This window comes from Pelmatolapia mariae, linkage group LG12, assembly GCF_036321145.2.
Source record: "Pelmatolapia mariae isolate MD_Pm_ZW linkage group LG12, Pm_UMD_F_2, whole genome shotgun sequence".
NCBI classification, from domain to species: Eukaryota; Metazoa; Chordata; class Actinopteri; order Cichliformes; family Cichlidae; genus Pelmatolapia; species Pelmatolapia mariae.
The window spans coordinates 5,075,333-5,099,854 of NC_086237.1; the positions used below are offsets into that span (position 1 = coordinate 5,075,333).

General features: G+C 42.7%; 2 protein-coding genes across 3 annotated transcripts in view; both read left to right on the forward strand.

Moving 5' to 3' along the window:
• The first annotated feature begins 20 nt into the window (after positions 1 to 20).
• On the forward strand, positions 21 to 7,354 carry ak6 (adenylate kinase 6). The gene is made up of 6 exons (XM_063489013.1): positions 21 to 118; positions 196 to 270; positions 1,679 to 1,771; positions 2,299 to 2,357; positions 3,223 to 3,368; positions 6,069 to 7,354. The coding sequence occupies exons 2-6, from the start codon at positions 234 to 236 to the stop codon at positions 6,256 to 6,258; spliced, it is 525 nt and encodes a 174-aa protein (XP_063345083.1). The 5' UTR covers positions 21 to 118; positions 196 to 233; the 3' UTR covers positions 6,259 to 7,354.
• Positions 7,355 to 7,530: 176 nt separating this feature from the next.
• Positions 7,531 to 24,522, forward strand: part of ydjc (YdjC chitooligosaccharide deacetylase homolog) — a 28,883-nt gene continuing 11,891 nt past the window's right edge. Inside the window, exons 1-2 of one of the 2 annotated variants that reach the window (XM_063489741.1) lie at positions 7,531 to 7,627; positions 23,593 to 23,768. In XM_063489741.1, coding sequence (XP_063345811.1) covers positions 7,541 to 7,627; positions 23,593 to 23,768 — 263 coding nt within the window. In that variant the 5' untranslated portion in view covers positions 7,531 to 7,540. Of the gene's footprint in view, positions 7,628 to 8,139; positions 8,493 to 23,592; positions 23,769 to 24,522 lie in introns of those variants that run through there. The other variant, XM_063489742.1, reaches the window with a different exon arrangement.

Below are 24,522 nucleotides of genomic sequence, written 5' to 3' on the forward strand. Positions count from 1 at the left end.
ACTGACTGCTCACTGACGTAATATTGACGTAAAGCTTCAGTTTACGGCAGTGGAATCAGTCCGGTTATAGCGTACAACAAAACAAAGTTTTACATCGAATTGGTTCCCAGTTTTCCAGGTTTGTTAGTTAACTTTGGCCGTTACTGGTCTGACTGGAATGACATGGAGGAATAACAGCACTGCTCTGACTTTCAGGTGTCGATCATCAAACACGTGTCTGCTGCGAGCGAGCTATGAAGACGAAGAAGCAACCAAACATTCTGCTAACAGGTGTGGTACATTTCTATACCTGGTTACTCTCTGCAGGTTACCCTACTGTAGATGTGAAGCCTGCGCTGTGGTTAAATGTTGGGTAGTTAGTAGGTGTTCAACATGTTTGTAATCATGGGAGGTGAGCCCATGTGATCTGATTTCAGCCATCACGTCCTGTGAAGCTGCAGCTGCGATAATAACGATGATAAAAATGGTGTACAGTGTATTTACCCCGGATGCTATTAGATATGTACCTGTCCCACGCACACAGAGGGGTGACATGATGAACAACCCGAGTAATTATGTCGTGGGGTATACTTTTGGAGCGTTTGCCCCTTGGACCCACGTGTCACCACACCAAAGTTATTCTGACTGATTATACAGTGAAACGTTTCTGTTCGCGTGGAACTGCAGTCTCCCACAATGATAGAGCCTCCGTGCACACGGGGGAGGATGAGGATGAAGTGAATGCTGTGCTGTGGTGTATTTTGGAGCAGGGCATTAGATTGTGCCTACTCTTAGAATGAATGCCAGAGCACACTGAAGGTGTTCCAGCAGCTTCAAGTCCATTTATTATTTATCTTTACTGTGCTCTTTACTATAGTTCCACCTTTAAACATGTGAGTAACCTACTAACCCGTTATATAATCAAAGGTACAATAACCATGGGCATTAACCTGGGACTTCCAATGGGGGGGGCGCTCTTGTGGACCTGATTGACCTGAGGCACCAACCAGAGGGCAGCAGGGTGCGAGGGCTCACCTGTAATGGCCCTGGTTTTCCTGAGACAGGAGGATCTGGCGATGGTCTCCAGGGGTGGCAGAGGGCAGCCAGTGACTTTTTTGGTCAGTGTTAATTATCCTCTGTGCAGCCTTCCTCTTCTCAGTAGTGGGTCTTGAGTACCAAACACCAGGCAGTAGGAGAGCACGCGCTCCACTGAGGAGCAGTAGAAGGCCAGCAGCAGGTCCAGGTTCTTCTTCCTGAGGACACGGAGGAAGTGTAGCTGCTTCTGGGCCTTCTTCACCAGGGTGATGGGTCCAGCTGAGATGTTGGTGCCCAGAAACCTGCAGGTGTTCTCCATTTCTAATGAGAGGGGAGTGGACCTGTCTGTGCCTCCTGAAGTCAGTTATGAGTTAAATGGGTAAAATAGATGTATGGTCAACAGAAGATTAAAATATCATCACTATCACTACTTTATAGCCTTGTGTCACAGCAGAGACGGTTCACAGCAGCTGAAATCCCCCAGTAGCACCACTATCACTGCATTTCTTACTCCTACTGAATTATTAAAGGCCAGGTGGGTAGTTGAAGAACAAAACTGAGCATTTTACTGCAGAATCATGCTCATCACCAGATGGGATCAAGTCAAATCTTTAATATAGACTAACTTTGAATTTGAATTCAGCTGTTAATCTTCTTCCTACAGGGACTCCCGGAGTTGGAAAAACCACTCTGGGAAAGGAGCTGGCCCAGCGCACAGGGCTGACCTATGTCAACATAGGAGACCTGGCCCAGGAAGGTAAAGGAACTTTGGGAACTAATGGACATTAAGACAGAAACATCTACCATGTTAGGGACAAAGTGTTCCTGATCATTCTGAGAATAAATTCAGAATTTTGGGATTAAATGAAATAGTGTTTTGACACAAAGACTAAGTGTGGAGATGACAGCTGTCACAGCTGCTGTGCCCTCCACAGAGTTCCTCTGGTAGATGAGTGAAACAGACTGATCTTATTGTTGCTTCTGATATCACATACATGATTTGTGTTCCACGAGGGTGGAGCCATCAACATCCTGGCATTTGTACCCGTCCACTCTGACCAGGTGCAGCTGTCTGCACCATCTTTTCCATGTTCTTATACTTACAGCACACTTTGTCTGTGACCTAAAGCAGAAATCATGTTCTCAGTACAATTATTACACTTTCACTAACTCGTCTACACAAAGTGATTTAGACGGTACAGCCAATGATTCTGTTGATGGCCCTGCTTTCAATCACACTGAATCTGAACTCTGCATATGAAACATGGATAATTTTTCCCCCAGGACAGCTGTTTGATGGATATGATGAAGAGTACCAGTGCCCCATTTTGGATGAGGACAGGGTGAGTGAACTTCCACACTGGACTGTAGAGCAGAGAAACACAAAGATGTCTGAGGCAGAGAGATTATATTTAACTAAACTTAACTAACATTTATATTCACCCCGTCTCCACTACGAGGCTCAGCTCGCTGTAGTTTGATGTTTTTCCATCAGGTGGCAGTACCTGCTACCTGCTACTTTTTCAAAGAGCATGCCACCAGTTACTCAGTCCATGACATCACGTGATGAGTCATGAGAGCGACTCTTTCATGAAAATCCAAACCACATTTTTTTTAAATGCCCAACAATGAGCACAAACACAGCACTGTGGTCCCTGAGTCTGACAACAAGCCACAGACCAGCAGCAGGAAGGTTTTTGAAAGAGAAAATTATCAGATTTGTGAGCTGAAGGTAACAACTGTGCATAAATGATCAGTATTTATTCAGGTTTGGATGGATGCATTTGTAAAATAGTTTGTGTGGTCAGATTGCTTCTTATTTGTGTGTGTGTGTGTGCATGTGTACATCTTAGTTTACGCCTGTGGAGCACATTGTAAGCATCTGCAACCCTTTGGAGACAAATTTCTCTCCATCATTAAAACAGGGGAAGAAAGAGAGCCTCTGAATCTGTTCACAGCTGTTAGATGTGCTGAGCTTTATTAAATATCATTATTACAACAAATGACAAATGTCTGGATATTTTGCCACAGCAGACTTTGATGGTTTCCCCTCTCAGAGCCCACCTCTCCACTAAGTTGATGGATTTCTGTTTATTATTTCTAGCAGAATTTTGCTACTTGCAGACAAAACAAACATTTTGCTAACAGTGCAGGTAGATTGAGGGAGTGCATCGAGTGTCAGTGTTGGAGCTTGTTGGTGTTCTGCAGGTGGTGGATGAGCTGGATGAAAAGATGAGTGAAGGAGGCGTGATCGTGGACTATCACGGCTGTGACCTGTTCCCCGAGCGCTGGTTCGACATCGTTTTTGTCCTGCGCACAGACAACACCCAGCTGTATACTCGACTGGAGGCCAGGTAACAACACCTGGGTTTGTTTCTGCTCACAGAGCATTCATCACAGCGCTGTCATGTTACAGGCTTACTCCACAGTGGACTACATTCAGTGTTCACATAAGACCTCATAATGACAAAGTAACAAAAGCTGAAATTCTTGCAGATTTATTAAAAATTAAAAAACAAATATAACATGTACATAAGCCTTTGCTCAAAACGTTGTTGAGTCACCTTTGGCAGTATGAGTACGATGCTACGAGCCTGGTGTGTCTATTTCTGGACATTTCTCCCAGATTTCTTTGCAGAACCTCTCCAGCTCCATCAGCTTTATCAGGCCTGTGCAGAGATGTTCAGTGGGGCTCACTGGGCTCCGGATGGGTCACTCAAGGACAGCATAGTCCCAAAGTCACTCCTTTGTTATCTTGGCTGTGTGGTCCAGTCTTTGTTTCATCAGACCAGACACTTCAGTTTCTCATGGTCTGAGTCCTTCAGGTGACACTTGGCCAATTCCCAGTGAGCTGTCATGTACCTTTAACCAAGGAGCAGCTTCTGTCTGGCCACTTCAGGGCTGATTGAAGGTTATCCTCTCTCCACAAAGCCACACCGGAGCTCTGTCAGAGGGATCATCGGGTTCTTGGTCACCTCCCTGACTAAGCCCTTTCTGAATGAATTGTTCAGATTGGAAGAGTCCCGCTGGTTCATTTGTTGGTGGCTCTGGGTGCAGATACAGTCCTCTCTGAGGTCTCAGACAGTTCCTTAGACTCCATGGACTGGTTTGTGCTCTGACGTTTATGGGACCTTATATAGACAGGTGTGTGTCCATGTCTGGTCAACTGGATTTCAAACAGGTGGATTCAGCCAACTTACAGAAACATCTGACAGATGATCAGTGGAAACAGGACGACTGTGATTACTTATCTACTAGGGGTGCAACAATACATGTATCGCTATTGAACCGTTCGATACAGTGCTTTCGGTTCGGTACGCATATGTATTGAACAATACAAAATTTTTAATTTATTTTATCAACTTTTCTTCTGACGATGCTGTCTGTGTTGAGAGCTCAGTGGATCTGTGCTCGACAATGCAGCCTAGGCGGAGTAGTCGAACGCAGATCCACTGAGCGCAGCGCAGCGCAAGCTAGCAAGACAGAAGCTAAGCTCGTTGCAACATGGCAACCGCCTCAACGCTACCTGAAATTGAACCTCCCCCACCCTCATTCAGATCTGGCGTTTGGAACTATCTTGGTTTTCATGTGAAGTATGACCCTGATGGTAAGCGCGTCATGGACAAAAGTAAAACAGTATGTCGGATGTGCCACGCAATGCTCAATTACATTGGTGGGAACTAGTGCGTTAGCGCAGTTAGCTTGTTAATGCATTGACGCCGTCCAGCCCCACGCACAGGGCAATCCGCGGTAACTCGTTAACGGAGATTTGCCGCGTTATGGCGTTAATGTCATTTTAACGAGATTAACACTGACAGCACTAGTGGGAACACAACGAATATGACTGCACATTTACGCCAACATCATCCTAGTGCAAAGACAAGTGGAAGCAGAGAAAAATAACAAGCACGCATGCTACAAACTTTACCCGAGTCATTTAGACAGCCGTTAGCACATGATTCTCCTTATGGGGACCTGATATGTTTAATATGCTGCTGAGAGTATACCCCAGAAGAAGTGTATAGTATAGCTTTTATTTTGGAAAGAGCCATTTCTCTGTAATAAACTCTCTTTTCCAAAGATGAGGGATTCCTCGATCAGATAGATATATTTTTTTATTACTTTGTTGTTTCAGCAACATTAAATTTAAAAACTGTACTTTTGAGTTAAAATATATATTTATAATTTTAATAAATGACAAATTAAAAAAGCATGAACATTTTTTTGTGTCGAAAAAATATCGAACCGTGAATTTTGTGTATCGTTGCACCCCTATTATCTACATGTTTTTGTTTTTAATACATTTGGAAGAATTTAAAGCAAAGCCTTTTCACTCTGGGGGTGCTATGTGCAGAATTACAGGTGCAAATGGAATTTGAATAGTTTTGAAATGAGGCTGCAACATGACAGCGTTTGATTTGGAGGGAAATACATTTGTTGCTGAAGTGAAAACTATGAGATTTCTGATTCATGAATTAATCATAGTTAAATAATGTGATAGTTCTTCACTACAGTGTTAGCCTCCAGTACACTACACTGGTTTTGTCATTGAATTATTACGTAGCATATGGCAGCTATTAACAGTTTAAATTTAAAACGGTGCTTTTCAAGTTGTGACACAGTCTGCTTGGAGAAACACATGATGCCTCTAAGGCTGGGAGCTAAGACACATGGCCGGATATTTATTTAGAGATTTTCATGGAGAAAGGCTGACTGCAGCTCCAAGCTCTAACGAGCTTCAGCACCTTCTGCATACAGACAAGAGCAGAGCTTCACTGCTTGTGGTAAATGTAGCTCTATCATAGGCATCACAGTCATTCTCTACTACTGGATAATGACTGTGAACATGTGGCTGAGCCATCCAGGTTCCAGAAATAGCAAGTGCCGTGAGACTTGTCTTTGTTTGTCTTTCCGTAAGAAAGCTGTAAAAATGAGAACTTCCTGGAACTCGTCTGCAGCCACCGTGTCTGGTTCCCTGTCTCTTTGTATTTGAGTGATAATTCATTGTTTTAACCATTAAACAAAGTTGTCCCTGTCTTCTTTGTGACTGAAAGGGGCTACACGGGAAAAAAGCTGCAGGACAATGTGCAATGTGAGATCTTCCAGACCATCTATGAGGAAGCCATGGAGGCCTACAGTAAGGAGATTGTCCACCAACTTCCCAGCAACACTCCTGAGGACATGGAGCACAACCTGGAGCAGATAGTGCATTGGACTGAACAGTGGATGAAGGACCATAACTAGGAGGTGACCTCATTGGGTCAACAAGAGTCAACAATTAAAACCTGAATTGTATCATTTCTGAATCTGCGTTTACTGTCATATTGAGCAAAAGTTTTGAATTTGTTTGTATTTTGTTTCCAATGGGCCCGAGGTCCTCGTAATTGGTCTTGAGCAATAGTTGGACAGACTTTCAAAGTGTCTCTGTGGACAGTGCCTGCTTTTGCACTCAGTTTTTATCCAGTCCTTGTACAGTTTTCAGAAGGCATGTTGTTTAGCTACATGACACTGACCTATGAATCAATCATCACCTAACTGAACGAATGAATCAGTGTTGTCTAGATTTAGATGGAAATCTATAACAGACATGGCAAATAAACCATTGTAATTGGATCTTTAGGCATTTTGCTACTAGCCACACACTTTGTTCTCATGTTGTTAGTTCAATCTGTGATAAAGGCCAAAGAAAGCAGCGTTTGACGTAGGTACTCAACCATTTGTGAAGTTCTCCAAGGAAAGATAACCAGCCCACCAGGATTCCTCTGCCCATAGACACCCCAGAGAAGCCTGGCCTCTGTGGCCTGATCCCACAGAACAGCTACTGGAGCACATACAGCTGAAAGCTACAGACTGTCTGAAAGCATGCTGGGTTGTATAGGGGCAGGCCAGTCGAAGTGCCGATCCCTGTCCACCACCCAAATAAACTACAGTGGACATGTGAACATCACAAGTCAGTGTGGTGTGATATGAATGGCTGCTTGGATAAGTTTACCTGGAGTGGCGACAGAATCGGGACATATTGTGGAAAAAAGCAAGGCAGTGAAGATGGTACTGCCATGCTTCCTTTGGGTAGTATTCTGCTCTAACACTTGTAAGGTTTCACCTGCTAAACATGTCACTGGATGGAGCATGTGCAGTTACACTGGTCTGACTGAACATCTCTAGGTGACGTTGTTTAAAGACCCATCTCCATTTTTGCTGTTGCCTTTGTAACATTCAGATTGTCAAACTATTTAGCATCATGTGAAGACTTGTATCACAGCCTGAAGTGTTTTATTTTCTCATTACTGGAGTGTTCCCACTGTTAATGTAGGCCTGTTTAAAACTGTATTAAATGTAATAGTTGTTCTCACAGGATTAAAAGGAAATCCTGTTTTTATGACGTGTTTACATTTTTGCGTTGGTTTACATCGGAGGATATTTTTTAACGCACTGAGTTTTTCCCACTTCCAGATGTATCTCCGGTTTCTCCAGCAGGGGGCGACGTATTTTCAGTAAAGTCAGCCCGGTCTATAGAAACTCATGTATGCGGCTTACAAGTCGGAAGTACAGTGTTGTTCCACCGTGCGTGGGGCTTTCGGACTTGCATGAACGCCCGTGTGTAACACAATGGGTAAGATTCATTTTGTATTGTCATATAATAGGATTCTGTGTTCTCGTGTTGTGTACACTGGGCGGTGACACTAGCAAACAGAGAAGCCGTTTATCCCGCAGTCACGGTGACGTCTTAGATGTGTGGCGTTGGTATGCTTGGCTGGACGGGAGACAGCTGGAGTGTGTCCCGTCTCTGTTCCTGACTGTAACAGACACACGGCAGTGACTGGGGCTGGAGCTCTCCCACGGTGAAACTCATCTTAGTCACGGGTGATTTATTCGTCCTGCCGGTGCAGTAGATTCCTCTCCCAGTCGTGAGCACCAGGCTAAAGGCTGCTGTGTGATGATTCACTCTTACCGTAAAATTTATGGTCACGCAAATGTGCCCGCCCACTTAAACGTTTCCCTTCGAACAGGGACCGGGGATTAACGCTTACGTCATAGCTACGTCGTAAACGCAAATCCCTCCCCCACCGCAAATATTTGATTGGCCTGGACGGTAATTTTCCGTCATTTCCGGCAGCACTGACAGCATCAGCGTCGTTAGCCTGCGGTGTGTTTTTGGATTAGCGTAAGATAAATGTTTATCGGGCGAATCACATTTGAAACGGATTTTTGTGACCAACCTACCTTAATAGTATGAACCAGTCACAGCTGAGCATCCACGCAGCGGGTCCCACGTAACGTCAGCGCCCGTGTTGATTGGTCCGCGTCCGACAAACGTCATTCACCAACCTGTGTGACTGTAGCAGCTGTGCTGCAGTCTGCCGGTGGATAACTCGGCTAGCTGAAACATTTGAACTATGAGCGTAACAGCACTGTGAGAGGACAAGGAGCTGCTGCTGCTGCTGCTGCTGCTGCTGCTGGGACAGCGCACGACTCAGGTCGGTGAATTCAACACCGTGTATAGTTCCTTTATCGGAGTATGTGCACAGGGGATGGTGGGAAACCATGGTTACAAGGGGATGCATCCCAATAAAACACCCGAGGCAAAAGTACAGACATTATTTACTGAAGTAAAAGTACAGATCCTAGTGTTAAAATACTCCAGTACTGGTTGAACAGTATTTTCTTAGCCTCCATCAGTAACACACTGCACTGTCTATATTCCAGAAATATTAAATCATTACAAAATACGAAAGGCAACATGTACTTTCAAATATATTATTTACACTGTGAAATGTTAAGCTCTAAAATGTTCATATACCACTGTCCTGGTTCTGTTATTTTTGTAATTGTAGTTTATTGTAACAAAGACTCAAGTCCAACAAAAGAAAAGCAAACATGCTGTGCTCTGATGCAGTGATCCAGGCTCTGCAGGCTCTGAGTCGGGCAACACTTTACCAGCTTCCACACTACTGTCATGGATTACTGTAACGCTGCATCATCTCAGACTCATCCTGAATGACTGAGAGAGTGATCACAAATGAATCAGCTATTTCAGATGATGATTTTGTGACTAATCATCTTCATCAGAAAGGTGGCTTACGGTAGTCGTGACCCAGAGAATTCTGCATATTGACATAATATCTGTGTCACCCAGTGTGTGGGAATTATGTTTGACAGCACCGCTGCAGGGAGGCTGACACACCGGAGCTGCATTAGAGCCCGTACTGGGTCCTGACTGAGTTGTTGTTGTTGGTGTGTGTTCAGCTGAAAAGCTGCAGCTGCGTGTAAAAGAACGACAACCGGAATAAAAGTGTGTTTAAAATTGCTAGTGTGGTCGGGTCTGCCATGGGTTTGTTACTATGACATATTTGAGTTTTTTGAAGTTATAGCATAAGAGAAATCAATAACTCAATCATAAGAAAATAATCTTAGTTAAAGACATTGCAGTGCTGTAGCTTTGACACCTTGCCTGTGGCAGATGAAGGTGACAGAATTATACCTGTGGAGGTAGGCTTAAGTGTATTCTGAATACTTACCTGTAATAATAAGACCTTAGTCCAAAATGTCTCAGCTCATATCTGCAAATAGAGAAGAGTGTGTCAAAGTTAATGGAATGAAATCAAGCTTTCAAAATTGTGTGGGAGTTCCACAGGGGTCCATTTTAGGACTGCTGCTTTTCTGTTTCTACATCAGTGACTTATGGACAGTTGTAAAGGTGTCCAGTGTCAGATGTATGCAGATGATGCTATTACATATGTATCTGCAAAGACTCCACAACAGGCAGCAGAGCTGAACAGAGGTGGTGGGAGTGTCTCAGTGGTTCAACGATCACTCTTTGACTCTGAACTGTAACAAAACGGTCTCAGTGTGTTTTACAATCCGGTGTAAAGTCTGGAATAACTTTGTGATAGATCAGAGAGAAATCCAAAGAGTGGATGAGTTTGAATATCTGGGTATCATCTTGGATTCATGCCATGATTCTGTCTCATCCCTCATACTGTGTCACTGTTTGGAGTCGATCTGCTTTCAAACCTCTGATGCTGCTGTATAAACAGCACTGAACGTTTTAGACAGAAACCAGTGAAGTGGCATCTTTGGAAAATCTCACTCCGATGGCTTAAGGATCTCTTAAGCTTTGATAGTTTGGGGGATTTCTTTAAAACCGACTTGTAAATGCATTAATGGCCTTGTCCCAGAGTTAGTGAGCAGAATCATGGAGACTGCAAACTACCAAAGTACAACACATTATTTGGTCAGTCAGCGTTTTCATTTGAAGGCCCTCAGATTTGGAACAGTTTACCATCTGCATACAAATCATAACAGATCCTAGAGTTTTTCATTCCCAGGTGGAACAAAAACAGGTCTGTGGACACTGATGTAAATCAGTCTGCTTTGCTGTGGCTAGATAACATGCCATTTCTCACATGCATCTCCATTATCTCCTGTCTGTGTGTGTGTGTGTGTGTGTGTGTGTGTGTGTGTGTGTGTGTGTGTGTGTGTGTGTGTGCGCAGACTCATTAGATTGATCTTTGCTGTATCCCTTTAAAAACGTCCAACCAGGGACTGTGTTTGCAGATGTGCTGACTGCAGATTTCTCCAACACTATAAAAAGTTCATATGCATAATCGAAACTAGGACAACCGGCGAACAGTGGCCTTGGGAACAGTGGCCTTGGGAACAGTGGCCTTGGGAACAGTGGGAATTTTAGCTCCTTAACATGTGCCACCCTCTTTTTAAAGGGACCAAAAGTAATTGGACATTTGACATTGGCAAGTGTGGGCAATTTGTTCTTTATGTCATTATCATGTAAGCAGATAAAAGGCCTGGAGTTGATCTGAGGTGTTGTGCTTGCATGCTGTCAAAGGAGCTCTCCATGCAGGTGAAACAAGCTGCGAAACAGGAGAACAGACCAAAAACCATCTGAGAAAGTAATACAACAGTGCTAAATCTACAGTTTGGCATATCCTGAGAAAGAAACTGACCATGAGCACCACAGCCACTGTGCACTAGTCACTGGTCTTTACTTTAAATCCATCACGTTATGGCAAACTGACGTGTTTATCCTGCACTGACCTGTAGTGCAGCGTTTTCATGCACACTTTAAATAACACAAAGTTAGCAAGCTGTGTCTCAGTTTGTTTTGCAGCATGTTTCACAATATGAAAAACATAATGTCACATGTACACATCCAGTAGCTGATTTAAAAACATAAGTGCTTACATGTAAGCTTTCAATTTCCAGTTTATCAAAACCACTGAACAGTCTTTGCCTTTAAATATAAGCTCTCTTCTTCCTGTCCTGGCGTTCTTATATTTCTCCATCTCTGAGTGAAGGTGGCTCTCTTTCTTTTTTCTCCCAGCGAGATTCAGCAGCTGGACCTTTCGCTGCAACACACTGTGTATAAAACTGCACACAAACAGTTTGTGTGTTTGCTGTGTTTGTTGAGCCGATAGAAACATTGCATTTAAAATTGCATGCCAATTAAAAAAACATCTCTGCCTATATGCTCGCTCATTTGTTTTGTAGATGCTGAGGTACAGCAACCAAAATGTATGAACATGTGCAGCTGTCCCTAAAACCCCACCGACCCACGCCAACCTTGACTATAGCTCTGTGTTTTTCCTCCTTCATCCCTTGTTTGGAACACCCCTGATGATTGTTACACTAACAGTATTACCTTTAATGTGTTACTGTTTGATGTTTGAACAGCGACATGCAATAATAACTCGCCTCATGTTTTGAAAATGTAAGGAGTAGAAAGTCCAGATATTTGTTTTAAAATGTAGGGCGTAAAAGTAAAAGCTACTAAAGTAAAGTATGATACCTGAAAATTATACTTTTTATGTCTATCCTTGTTTTCTGTCATTTACACACAGTCAGACAGGACTTGAACCACCAACCTTGTGGCTGTAGCTGAGGTGGTTCGATCCCTGGCTGCCTCGGTCTACATGCCAAATATCCTTGGATAAGATACTAACCCCAAGTTGTCCTCTGATGCAGCCATCTGAGTGTGAATGTGAATGTTAGATAGAAAACATACAAAGAAGTGCTTGTATGAATGGGTGTTAAGGTGTGATTGAGGCATGTTGTATAAAGCAGAAGAATCAGTCCGTTTACCATTTGTAGACACACAACAGTCTAATGATTAAATCTGAAGACTGAATGCAGAATTACATAAAAAAAAACGTGTTAACTAAATAGGACGTGATGTGGCTGGAAAGACAGATGTCATTAGATGGAAAGGCCACAGAATCCAGTGGGATTAAATGGGAATGAAATGCTGGCTGATGTACTTACCAGTCAAAAGTTTGGACACACCTACTCATTTAATGGTTTTTCTTTATTTTTACTACTTTCAACATCGTAGACACAAACTGAAGACATCAAGTATATGAAGCCAGATATATGGAATTACGTATCAAAGAAAAAAAATCATTAATAACTCTAAATATGTCTTATATTTAAGATTCCTGAAAGTAGACACCCTTTGCTTTGTTGACAGTGCTGCAAACCCTCGGCCTTCTCTCAGTGCGCTTCATGATGTCGTCACCTGAAATGGTTTCACCTCACAGGTGTGCCTGTCAGGGTTCATTGGTGGAATTTCTTGCTTTCTTAATGAGGTTGGGACCATCAGTTGTGTTGTGCAGAAGTCATGATGGGACACAGCTGACAGCCATATTTGAAATCCCATCAGGTTTGCATTTAGTTGGACCATCATTTATTTTATTTTTGACAGGACAATGAGTCCAAACACACCTCCAGGCTGTGTGAGAGCTATTTGACCAAGAAGGAGAGTGATGGAGTGCTGCACCAGATGGCCTGGCCTCCACAGTCACCTGACCTAAACCCAGTGGAGATGGTTTGGGATGAGATGGAGCGCAGAGTGAAGGCAAAAGGACCAACAAGTGCTCAGCATCTCTGGGAACTCCTTCAAGACTGTTTGAAACCATTTCAGGAGACGACCTCATGAAGCTCAGAGAGAGAATGCCAAGAGTGTGCAAAGCAGGAATCAAAGCAAAGGGTGGATATTTAGAAGAATCTAAAATATCAAACATGTTTTGAGTTATTTCACACTTTTTTGTTTACTACCTAATTCCATATGTGTTCATTCATTCAGTTTTGAGGCCTTCGGTGAGAATCTACAATGCAAACAGTCGTGAAAATAAAGAAAAACCATTAAATCAGAAGCTGTGTCCACACTTTGACTGGTAGTGTATAATAAATATTAGCCTGTAGTCGGTATTCATTAGTGACTTGGTCTTATGAAACAGAACCATTAGTTTTTTGCTTTTAATACAATCTGATATGTTAAATATATGCTAAAATCTGTGTTTAAAATATAAAGTATCTAATAATGTAGTAATACTAATCATCACATCAAAAAAATTGCAACATAGAGTTTGTTTGATACATCCTGATTGCATTATTTGTAACAACCGGGACAGGAGCGAGGAAGGAGGAGAGTAGAGGAAATTAAGAGTGCAGCAGGTTGATGAGACACCAGGTGAAGGTGAAGAAGAGGTGAGTACCCAAAAGACCAAACACAGGTAACAGTTTAAAATGGCCATTTTGGCAGAATAGAAGCAGATACGTTGAGACCAGAGCTGGTAAAGCTTAAATATGCATATAACTACTTCATCAAGTTTTATGCTGCTGCTTAAAATAAAAAATAGTAACGAAGCTGAAGAACTCTTACTGCACTGATAGTTAATCGTAGTATCATTCTGTGACAGGCAGCTGCACACATCTTACTTCAGCCTTTAGGTAGCACTCAGTGTGTATTTTTAAATATTTATTTAACTGTAAAATTGTCACGATTCGGCTGTGGTCAGGCAGGAAGAGGACCCAAAATGCAGGACTCGCAACACACGGGAATGAACTCAGAAAAACGCAGCTTTAATAACAGACTCAGGGAAATGATGCAGAACTAAACTAGACTGGGAAACCAAAACCAAAACCTAAAACCCCACAGAGAGGCACGCCAGGGATCACACAGCATGAGGGAGGATGCGACACAGACACAGAGAAACACAGGGCTTAAATACACTGGGGAATAACGAGGGGAATGAGACATAGGAGGAGAGCACAGCTGGAAGAAATCAGACATGACGAGACCAAAGGGAAGCAAAACTAGAAACACTGATGTGAGACACAGACCTTCAAAGTAAAACAGGAAACACACCGGCTGAACTCTAGAAACGTAAACTTAACAGAGACTGGGGAGACAGAACATAGAGACCCGAAGTGTGGGACAGAAGGGCACAGAGTTAACACCGGGAAACCAAATAACAAAACCTAAGAATTAGAACTCAGGAAGTACTATAGAACTAGGGAGCTAGAAATACTTGGGACAGAAACCAAAACACAAGCAGTCATAATCCATGATAAAATCAAAAGTAAAAGTACAAAACTCAAAACACTGGGTCACCGACCCAGGACCATGACAAAAATATAGTGAATACTTTTAAAACGTTGCTTTTTTTTAAAAAAACAAAAAAAAACAAGATTTCAGGGCTGGGCTAAGCCCTGATTTTTTCACTATCCTAACAAAGGCCCAATGTCAGAGAATTACAATACGTTGAGACCAGAGCTGGTAAAGCTTAAATATGCATATAACTACAAGAAAGAAAAATAACCATAGCATCAATGTAAAGAATCAGTAAGTTCCTAAAGGTACTATCTGAGTGTACAAGGAAGTGGAAAAAATCTGGGGCAAATCTGTTTGTTACTGACAAAACCTGACTGCAACAAAGAGCTGTGACCCAGGAAAGTCCCAGCATTTCACTTTTATTGGCTGATACTCCATAGAACCGACTGCTTTTATGGCCATTATATACCACGATGTAATGAACACATAATGCACCAGCACAAGCATAAATATCTCTAATGATGTCAGCAACTTATGTTGGTTATGCCATAGGCTCTACAAAGTCTAAGCAGAGAAGCCCACGTGGCATAACCACGTCCACATCACTGTGGCTGCAGCACCAATCCATCTGTCGATCTCCCGCTCCCTTCTCCCGTCCCTCATGAGCCAGACCCCAAGATACTTAAACTGCTCCACTTGGGGCAGGAACTCGTCCCTGACCCGGAGTGGGCAATCCACCCTTTTCTGGCTGAGAACCATGGCCTCAGATTTGGAGGTGCTGATTCTCATTCCCACCGCTTCACACTCGGCTGCGAACTGTTCCAGTGCAAGCTGGAGGCCACCACCCGATGAAGCCAACAGAACCACATCATCCAAAAAGCAGAGATGAGATTCCGAGACCACTCAAGTGAAAGCCTTCCGCCACTTGGATACACCTGGAAATCCTGTGCATAAAAATTACAAACACAATCGGTGACAAAGGTCAGCCCTGGCGGAGCCCATCACCCACCTGGTACGAGTCCGACTTATTGTTGACTATGCGAACCAAGCTCTTGCAACGGTTGTATACGGATCGAATGGCCTGTAGCAATGGGCCAGACACCCCACACTTTCAAAGCACCTCCCAGAAGACACACCAAGGGTCACAGTCGAATGCCTTCTCCAGGGCCATAAAACACATGTAGACTGGTTGGGCAAACTCCCATGCACCCTCAAGTATCCACGAGAGGGTAAAGAGCTGGTCCAGTGTTCCACGACGAGGACAAAAACCGCATTATTCCTCTTGTATTCAAGGTTCGACTAACGGATGGACTCTCCTTTCCAGCACCCTGGCATTTCCAGGGAAGCTGAGGAGTGTGATCCCCTATATGTTGGAACACACCCTCCAGTCCCCCTTATTAAAGATGAAAACCACCACCCCGGTCTGCCAATCTAGAGGTACCACCACTGATCAAACAACATTGTAGAGGCGTGTCAACCACACAGCCCTACAACATCCAGAGCCTTCAGGAACTCTGGGTAAACCTCTTCCACCCCAGGGGGCCTACCACCAAGCAGTTCCTTAACTGCCTCAGTGACCTCACCCCCGGGGATAGACGAGCCGCCCCCCTCGTCCCCAGACTTTGCTTTCATCATGGAAGACAGTGGGATTAAGGAGGTCCTCGAAGTATTCCTTCCACTGCCTGACAATTTTCTCAGTCAAAGTCAGCAGTACTCCACCCGCACTATACACAGTGCAGGTAGAGCACCACTTTCCCCTCCTGAGTCGCCTGACGGTTTGCCAGAATCTGTTCAAGGCAATCCGAAAGTCTTTTTCCATGGCCTCTCCGAACTCCTCCCGCACCCGTGTTTTTGCTTCACCCACTGCCCGAGCTGCGTTCCACTTGGCCTGTCGGTACTTATCAGCTGCCTCCAAAGTCCCACAGGCTAAAAAGCCCAATAGGACTCCTTCTTCCGCCTGGTGGCTCCCTTCACCTCTGGTGTTCACCATGGTCCCCTGTACCCTGGGGTGGAGACAAGCAAACCGTCCCGGTCCCGCAGTAGCAGGGAAGCCCACCAGCTTGACCAGACGGCCAGCTATTCCTCCTTGTCCCCTGCCCCAAATGGAGAACAGGGGTATGAGAAGACCTGATACCTCACTCCGCCCACTCATATGTGATGTTGTTGCATGCTGTTCTAAAGTTTATTTAAAACGGGGGAGGGGCATGGCACCAACAAGCCTTTGCTGGTGACAGCTCGGCCCCTCCCAAGAACCCTCAATGTCTAAGTGCGATTTAAAATTGAGAAGTGGGCACTGGCACCAGAGGTGAGGCTGAATAAACAGACCATCCTCTGGACATAGTTCAGTGTACTCACCCACAAGGCCCTATATGCATTTGTCATGAGAGTGTACGTAATGTGAGTGTCTGCGTTGTGGAATAAATTTGAGGCTCAGGCAACCAGGAGGGAACAGAGGAGGAATACCTCCTACCTGAAGCCAGCTGCCCCGCTGATCCCCATGGGCACCCCCATTCCCCAAAATCCACCAAGGGCAGGGGGCCCAGGCCCATCCACACTGGGGCAGTAGCACCACCGAGCCCCAGAGAGCTCGGGGTGGCCCACCCGACTCCGCTACAGGGGAAAAACTACACCCACCCCAACATTCAGTCAATGGACACCCAGGTTCACCCATCCTCTACCTCTGCTAGACCCCCCCACCCACAGAGTGGACTCCTGAAGAGCAGAGACCACCTGTAAAAGATAGTCCCAACCTACCCGTCAGCTAAAGAGGCCCCCACTTCCACTGATTCGCTGCATGCACCAACCCACAACCCTGGTGACACCCCAGCCATGACCCAGAACCCAAACTCCCAGGCCCAGCCAGAGCACCTAGTCCGCAAGCCTGTCCCGGACCCATTCAGGATCTTCATCCTTGGTCCTTTGAAGCATTTTTAAGATAATACACAGGTTTATCTTTCAAAGCAATTTAGAAATGGACGATTCCAGAGATCTAAACCAGTTTGGTGATGGTTTACTCGGGTTTATTGAGAATAAATAATTGATTCTGAAATTTCTACTGAAGTACATTAATGAAGTATTTGTACTTTCTCCATCCAGTCCTCCATCCAAAGGAAAGGAAAGTACCTGCAGTGTGATCAAGTTGGAGGAGCGAGAGGAACTCAAAACAAACCAGCCCTCACTATGACACAAGTGCTGTTAAATAGAGCAAGGAATTTTTAATGCAGCTTTTACAAACATCCTTATTTCATTTGGATTCTTACATTATTTTACTTTGCCCGAGGAATGTTGGGGAAACCTGCAGTCAGCTGAGACTAAAGAAGTCACCTGGATGAGTGACAAAATGTTTCTCCCCACTGAAAACGTCCAGATGAACAGAATCAACCTTTTGGGATTTACTTACCTGGATGATTGAGCAGATCAAGATATTTTACTTTGCCCACAGAAACAAAATTATTTTACAAATACCAAAACTACCATGGAAATAAATGATTAGCTCCTCTGAGAGCAAGCCCAGCCCATTCTTCTTTGGTAAATCTCTCAAGCTTCTCTGGCATGGACCTTGCTCTTCAGTTCACCCCATAGATCTTCAATAGGAGGGCTTTGTGGAGCCCAAACAGTAATGTTCACTTTGGCCCTGTAGAGGAAGTTTTTCATCAGGAGTGTCATATTTTTTGGGCTGTTGTCATGTTGGAAGACAAAGCAATGACCTAGACGTAGTTTTGCTGCTGACTTAAGGTTTTCTGTGACATATTTTGATTCCTTCCATCTTGATAAGAGTCCCAGTTTGTCAGTCTGTTCCTGTTTAAGGTTCTTGTGATTTTCTTCTTTGAGACTACAATTCCCAACTTGGCAAAGTCATTCACTACTGTCTTCTGGGATCTTTAAACCGATCTCTCAGTAGTTTGTTCAGTACTTTCAGCTCTCTTTTTATTTCTTGATGATCCTTCTAGCTCCAGTTTTTGGCACTTGGAAAAGTTGTGATAACTTCGTATATCCATTTCCTGCTTTGTGAAAATCAGCAATCAGTCTGTGTGTGTCAGGGAGCTGATAATATTTACCCACTGAGTTTTTTTGTTGTTGTTTTTTAAATAATTCTGATATTATGTACAAATAGAAATAGAATAGAACAGAAATATCCTTTGTTGTTCCTCATTGGGGAGATTCATGTGTTCCAGCAGCAAAGACAGACAGATGGAGCATGCAGGGTCACACAAAAGTCCAGAATATAACATAAAAAAAAAAATAAGAGACTGTACAGTGCAAATTTACAACATAAGAAAATAAATGAATAAATATGTAATTTATGATTAATTTTAAAATAATTTGTGTGTTATACAGAAAACGAATATAATTAGAATGTGAAAGTATTGGAAAAAAACACTTTGACAAAAACTTTCATTATGGGTTAATACATTTGTCCTCATTTGTTCCAGTGTGATGTCATGTCAGTTTAGGAGTTTATTGAAATTCTAAAACCTGCCATCATGCAAGCTTAGACTAACATTCATAAATACCATTGTATTCACTGTAGTTGTAGATATTGAAATCAAACATCTACAATATAGCTAACAATATATAATTGCTTATAATATAGCAAGGCAATCAATAAATTATGGTCTACCAATGTGACAAATCTGTTATTAAAGTTAAAGTCTTGAGTAGCAGTAAAGCTGCTGTTGATTATTGTGATTCAATTAAATTCAAATTCATTTCAGTTTTATTTATACATTGCTAAATCACAGCAACAGTCGCCTCAAGGTGCTTTATATTGTAAGGTAGACCCTACAATAATACATAGAGAGAAAAACCCAACAATCATATGACCCCCTATGAGCAAGCACTTTGGCGACAGTGGGAAGGAAAAACTCCCTTTTAACAGGAAGAAACCTCCGGCAGAACCAGGCTCAGGGAGGGGCGGGGCCATCTGCTGTGATTGGTTGGGGTGAGAGACGGAACATGCTGTGGAAGAGAGACAGAGATTAATAACAGATATGATTCAATGCAGAGAGGTCTATTAACACATAGTGAGTGAGAAAGGTAACTGGAAAGGAAAAACTCAATGCATCATGGGAATCCCCGGCAGCCTACGTCTATTGCAGCATAACTAAGGGAGGATTCAGGGTCACCTGGTCCAGCCCTAACTATATGCTTTACCAAAAAGGAACGTTTTAAGCCTAATCTTAAAAGTAGAGATAGTGTCTGTCTCCTGAATCCAAACTGGAAGCTGGTTCCACAGAAGTGGGCCTGAAAACTGAAGGTTCAATTCTGGATTTAACAGGAAGCCAATGAAGGGAAGCCAATACAGGAGAAATCTGCTTTCTCTTTCTAGTCCCTGTCAGGACTCTTGCTGCAGCATTTTGGATTAGCTGAAGGCTTTTCAGGGAGTTTTTAGGACATCCTGATAATAATGAATTACAGTAGTCCAGCCTGGAAGTAATAAATGCATGAACTAGTTTTTCAGCGTCACTCTGAGACAGGATATTTCTAATTTTAGAGATGTTGCACAAATGGAAGGAAGCAGTCTTACATATTTGTTTAATATGTGCATTGAAGGACATGTCCTGGTCAAAAATGACTCCAAGGTTCCTCACAGTATTACTGGAGGCCAAGGTAATGCCATCCAGAGTAAGAATCTGGTTAGATACCATATTTCTTAGGTTTTCAGGGCCGAGTACAATAACCTCAGTTTGATCTGAATTAAGAAGCAGAAAGTTAGCGGCCATCCAGGTCTTTATGTCTTTAAGACATTCCTGCAGTTTAACTAATTGGTGTGTGTTATGTGGCTTCATGGACAGATAGAGCTGGGTGTCATCAGCATAGCAGTGAAAATGTATGCTATGTCTTCTAATGATACTGCCTAAGGGATAAATGTCTAACGTCCACAAATCTGGAAACAGAAAATGGACAAAACCAAATTAGAAAGTTTGAGAATGTAATAGTAGCTGTTTCTAAACCACATGTATGTTTGCTGCACTACAATAATTAAATATAGTAATAATCATTATTTTTACTATATTTAATTACTAGACTCATGATTTTGTGTGATGTATGATGAGAAATGGCCTATGCATGTAGTGAACTGTAACAGTGTTCATTGTGTGCATTTGACCTTTAACACAGTGGAGACACCACATACCAGCTGCCATGCATGGTAGTGAATTTCAGCTGTTATGAGACTTGTCGTCTTTTTCTTTTGGCTGCTCCCTTCAGGAGTGACCACAGCAGATCAGTTGCTATCGTCTAACCCCATATCTAGCATATTCGTCTGTCACACCAACCCCTGCGTGTCTTCTTTCACTACATGTATAAACCTTCTCTGTGGTCTTCCTCTTTCCCCCTCCCTGGCAGCTCCATCTTTAAATGTAATGGTATCTTGACTTAGACATTTAGAGCTTGTGTTTGAATGTCTGGATCAGCACTTGAGGGAGTTTCTTTCTCTCTTTCACATGAGCTTTTTAGTTGCTTCTGCTGATTTAGTTCATGTTCACACTTGCATTCATCCTGAATAACTCTGTGCCCCTTTCATCTTCATCTTTCAACTTCAGTTTTCCCTACTGTGAGAAATCTGGGTGTCACCTTTTATCAGGCGTTCAGTTTGGAAAAACATGTTGGTTATCTTTTACAAACTTAAATACACTGTGTCTCAAAGTGAAATCAAAGTGATTATACATACCTTTATTTCATTACACCTTGATTATTGTAGTTCATTTGCCTGAGCAGGTCATCTCTGGATCACTTACCAGTGTTTCAGTACTCTGCTGTCAGGCTTATCACTGGGTCCCCTTAAGGTGGACAGATTATGTCTTCCTGCCTCCTCATAAAGTTTGGGGCTCAGTTTAAAAGTGTGCTGATCATTTTGAGACCCCTCCATGATCAGATGCCTCCATATATCAGTGAGCTGCTACATCCGTATGTGCCAGCTAGATCTCTGAGGTCTGCTGATCATTGTTGGCTGTACCTCGATCCAGAAGACCGAATGAGACTGCCCTTTGGAGGTTGTGGCCCCCAACTTCTTCTATTGGACCAAAGATCTGTGGACACTACTGTTACCATTTAAAAAGAAACTTATGACCTACCTGTGCAGACTTTGCTTGTAATTCAGGAGTAATGGTAAACATGAACCTGTAGAGCAGAATATTGTTGGGTTAATAGACATGGGGGCTAAGATTAACAGGAGTGTTGTTGTGGGTGTTTTTTTTGGCTTGTTTGTTTTTTCAAACTTGATCTAAATAGTAAACATGTTTGTTAAGGTGTTACTGTTTGGTTTCTAGGTGGCTCCTGTGTTTGCCCAGGTAGATCAGATAATTTTACACTGTAAAAACCAGCAGCTCCGTCTGGCTCATCATGCTCTGTACTTACCTGCATGGACTGAAGCTGTTCATATTAGAATGCAGCCCCAAACTGAAGATCCTGAGACACTGAAGGACAGAGCGTAGTAACTCAGCAAAGAAGTAGTGAAAGATTTTCCAGCACTTCATTGATTATGAGCTGGCAGCTGCATCGGGCAAGTATATCACCACAAAAGGGCTAATATAGACTAACTTTGCAGTTTTATGTGTTTTTAATAGTCCAGCTGGCAATGTAGAGTAATCTTAAAATGTGCATGAAAACTTAAATCAGACCATCATCTAGTTTAGAAACGTGGCTGGTGTATTGACTGACTGCCATGGGAAAAAATAGATGGCAGATATGTGCGTGTGCTTATGTTTGCTGACGTGCTGCTCTTTTAAGTTTTATAGCAGCGATGAAAGGCACTGATGAAAACCAGAACAGTTTGGTGTTTCGTGTCTTTCTTATCAATAACCACAGGGCTGGACTGGCCATCGGGCATACCGGGCATTTGCCCAGTGGGCCGCTCGTGATTTTTCGTTTTTATGGGCCGATGGGGTTTTATTTCTTTTCTTTTTTTTTAACAGTATAAATGAATGGTGGTGGATTGGCCAGTTGGTCATGATCGACTCTGGGCTGGACCAATTACAGCCGAGGAGGTCAAACTTTAAAGTTGAGGTGAAAAGGTATGCGATTTGTCCCGTACTACTTCAGCTAGAAAGTTGCTACTTCAATCATGAAACTGATCAATGATCAGCTGATCGGCTTTTCTCTCTTGTTTGTTTATCGCCCACTTTGCGCCAGAAAGAGGAAACCAGCGGATGTCGCGTTAAACAACAGCAGCACGTTTAAGCTTGATCAGCTGTTGTTAGAATTTATTTAATATTAATTTCTAGTATCAGCTGATGTTTGCTAGAGCCACAGCTGTAAAAGCTGCTGGTCATGATGTCGGTTTGGATATGTGGTGAGAGGGAAACATGAAGATGAAACCAGGAGATGTCCTTACTGAATCATCAGAGCTGAACAGGTGATGGAGAAACAGGTTTACCTTTTAGGTGACATGAATGAGTTGAAGGGAAGTTATGAACTGTTTCTGAGAGACAAATAACACCAGGATCCTTTTCTATGTAGCTGACAGCTGGTAACTGTGCAGGGGCGGGTCTAGCAACGTTTAGCCAGGGGGCCAGGTAGGGCATTAACAGGGAAAGGTGGGCACAAAGAAATACTTTCTTATTCTCATTTAAAATGTCTCGCTTTTAAAAAATAATTATCTGAATCTTACAACCAAAGTTTTTATCTGATGTAACATGTATAGAAATCCATTATTGTATTCATTAAATATTAAGTCTAGTATATATCCTAGTAAGTTATAGTATTCTTTCCTTTGTTAAGGTACCATCTGTGCAGTCTGCAGTTCTGTTGAAGAAAGATGTTGAATCTATTTAATTACTGGAGAAAAATAATAGATTTCTGTGCATTAAATTAAAATCGTTTTTGTCAGTTAAGCATCTTGAGGCAGAGGGTGGGGGAGTGGTTCCCTATTTTTTTCTTTTCTTTTTTTGCTGGGAGTTGGCAACCCTATTAGTGAGATATATGTAATTATAAATTAGGTTGTTTTATATTTTTGCTAAGTTTAGAATACCAGAATAGGGAGGATGGCGTAGGTTTAAGTTTATTATAAAGGCTTTATGGCTTTTCCTATAATACCATGGTGGGCCGGTCACTAGTCAAAATGCCCGGGCCGATGTTTTGTCCCAGTCCAGCCCTGATAAACCATGTGACGTGGAACAGTCGGAGGATCCAGGGACCATGTTCACTGATAATGGACAACCTTATCATTATTAGCCATAGACACCATAATGATGAATGTTAATCTGTCCCCTGTGTGTCGCCAACAGAGACCAGCAATAATGCCACAGCCCAGAATGATGCTGGTGGTGACAGGAGATGATTTTGGCTACTGTCCCAGGAGGAACCAGGGGATTGTGGATTGCTTCCAGGCTGGAGGCATCTCCAATGTCTCGTTGCTGGTTAATGGCTCAGCTGCAAAACAGGCGGCAGATCTGGCTAAAAGGTAAGCGTAGCCTTACACTGTATATGTAAAATCTAACACGCTGCAAAAATACCATTTACAGCAGATCATGTAATGTCTAGGAGACCAGAAATCTTTCACTTTTTCTTGCTAGTCGTGGCAGTTTCTGAAGACTTACTTTATGTTTCCCATGTCTTTTCGTTTTGTAACTCTGGTATTATTTTTTTTTCTTTCATTTTCCTTCATTTTTTTCCTTTGCACTACACACTGCACCGGCAGCAGAACTCTCTCATATATTTCTGCTGCCAGAAAGACATATAAAGGAATTCTTTATCACCTATTTTAACTTTTTTTTCTCTTTTCTATTTAGCTTTTGTCATGCTTTTTATATATTTTTTTTATTTTTACTGCTTTATTTAAATTTTTTGTTTTGCCATATAGTATTACTTTTATATTATTAGTGCTATTCTGCTTCGGCTTCATTTAAGCTACTTTGTTATGGATTGTGTTTAACGTTTCGGGTGCTGTAACACAATAATTTCCCAGTTTCAGGGATAAATAAAGTAGAGTTAGAACCATACTTTTTTCCCCTTCCTCTTTACATGACCACAGTGAATTTCAAAGCAAACAGTGAAGTAAGACTTTAAGCTTTAATTCAAGAGGTTTAAAAAGTTGTGCTCTCAGCATTAATCTCGTTAAAATGACGTTAACGCCATAACCGTTAACAAGCTAAGCAATCAATCAATCAATCAATCAATCAATCAATCCAAGCTTTATTCGCCACATGCAGGTTGCC

What these genes read in the sequence shown, in the direction of transcription:
- ak6 (XM_063489013.1), top strand. Translation starts at nt 234, where the DNA reads ATGAAGACGAAGAAGCAACCAAACATTCTGCTAACAG. An exon ending in ACCAAACATTCTGCTAACAG is followed by an intron (nt 271 to 1,678) that starts GTGTGGTACATT and finishes TTCTTCCTACAG; the next exon opens with GGACTCCCGGAGTTGGAAAA. An exon ending in CCATTTTGGATGAGGACAGG is followed by an intron (nt 2,358 to 3,222) that starts GTGAGTGAACTT and finishes GGTGTTCTGCAG; the next exon opens with GTGGTGGATGAGCTGGATGA.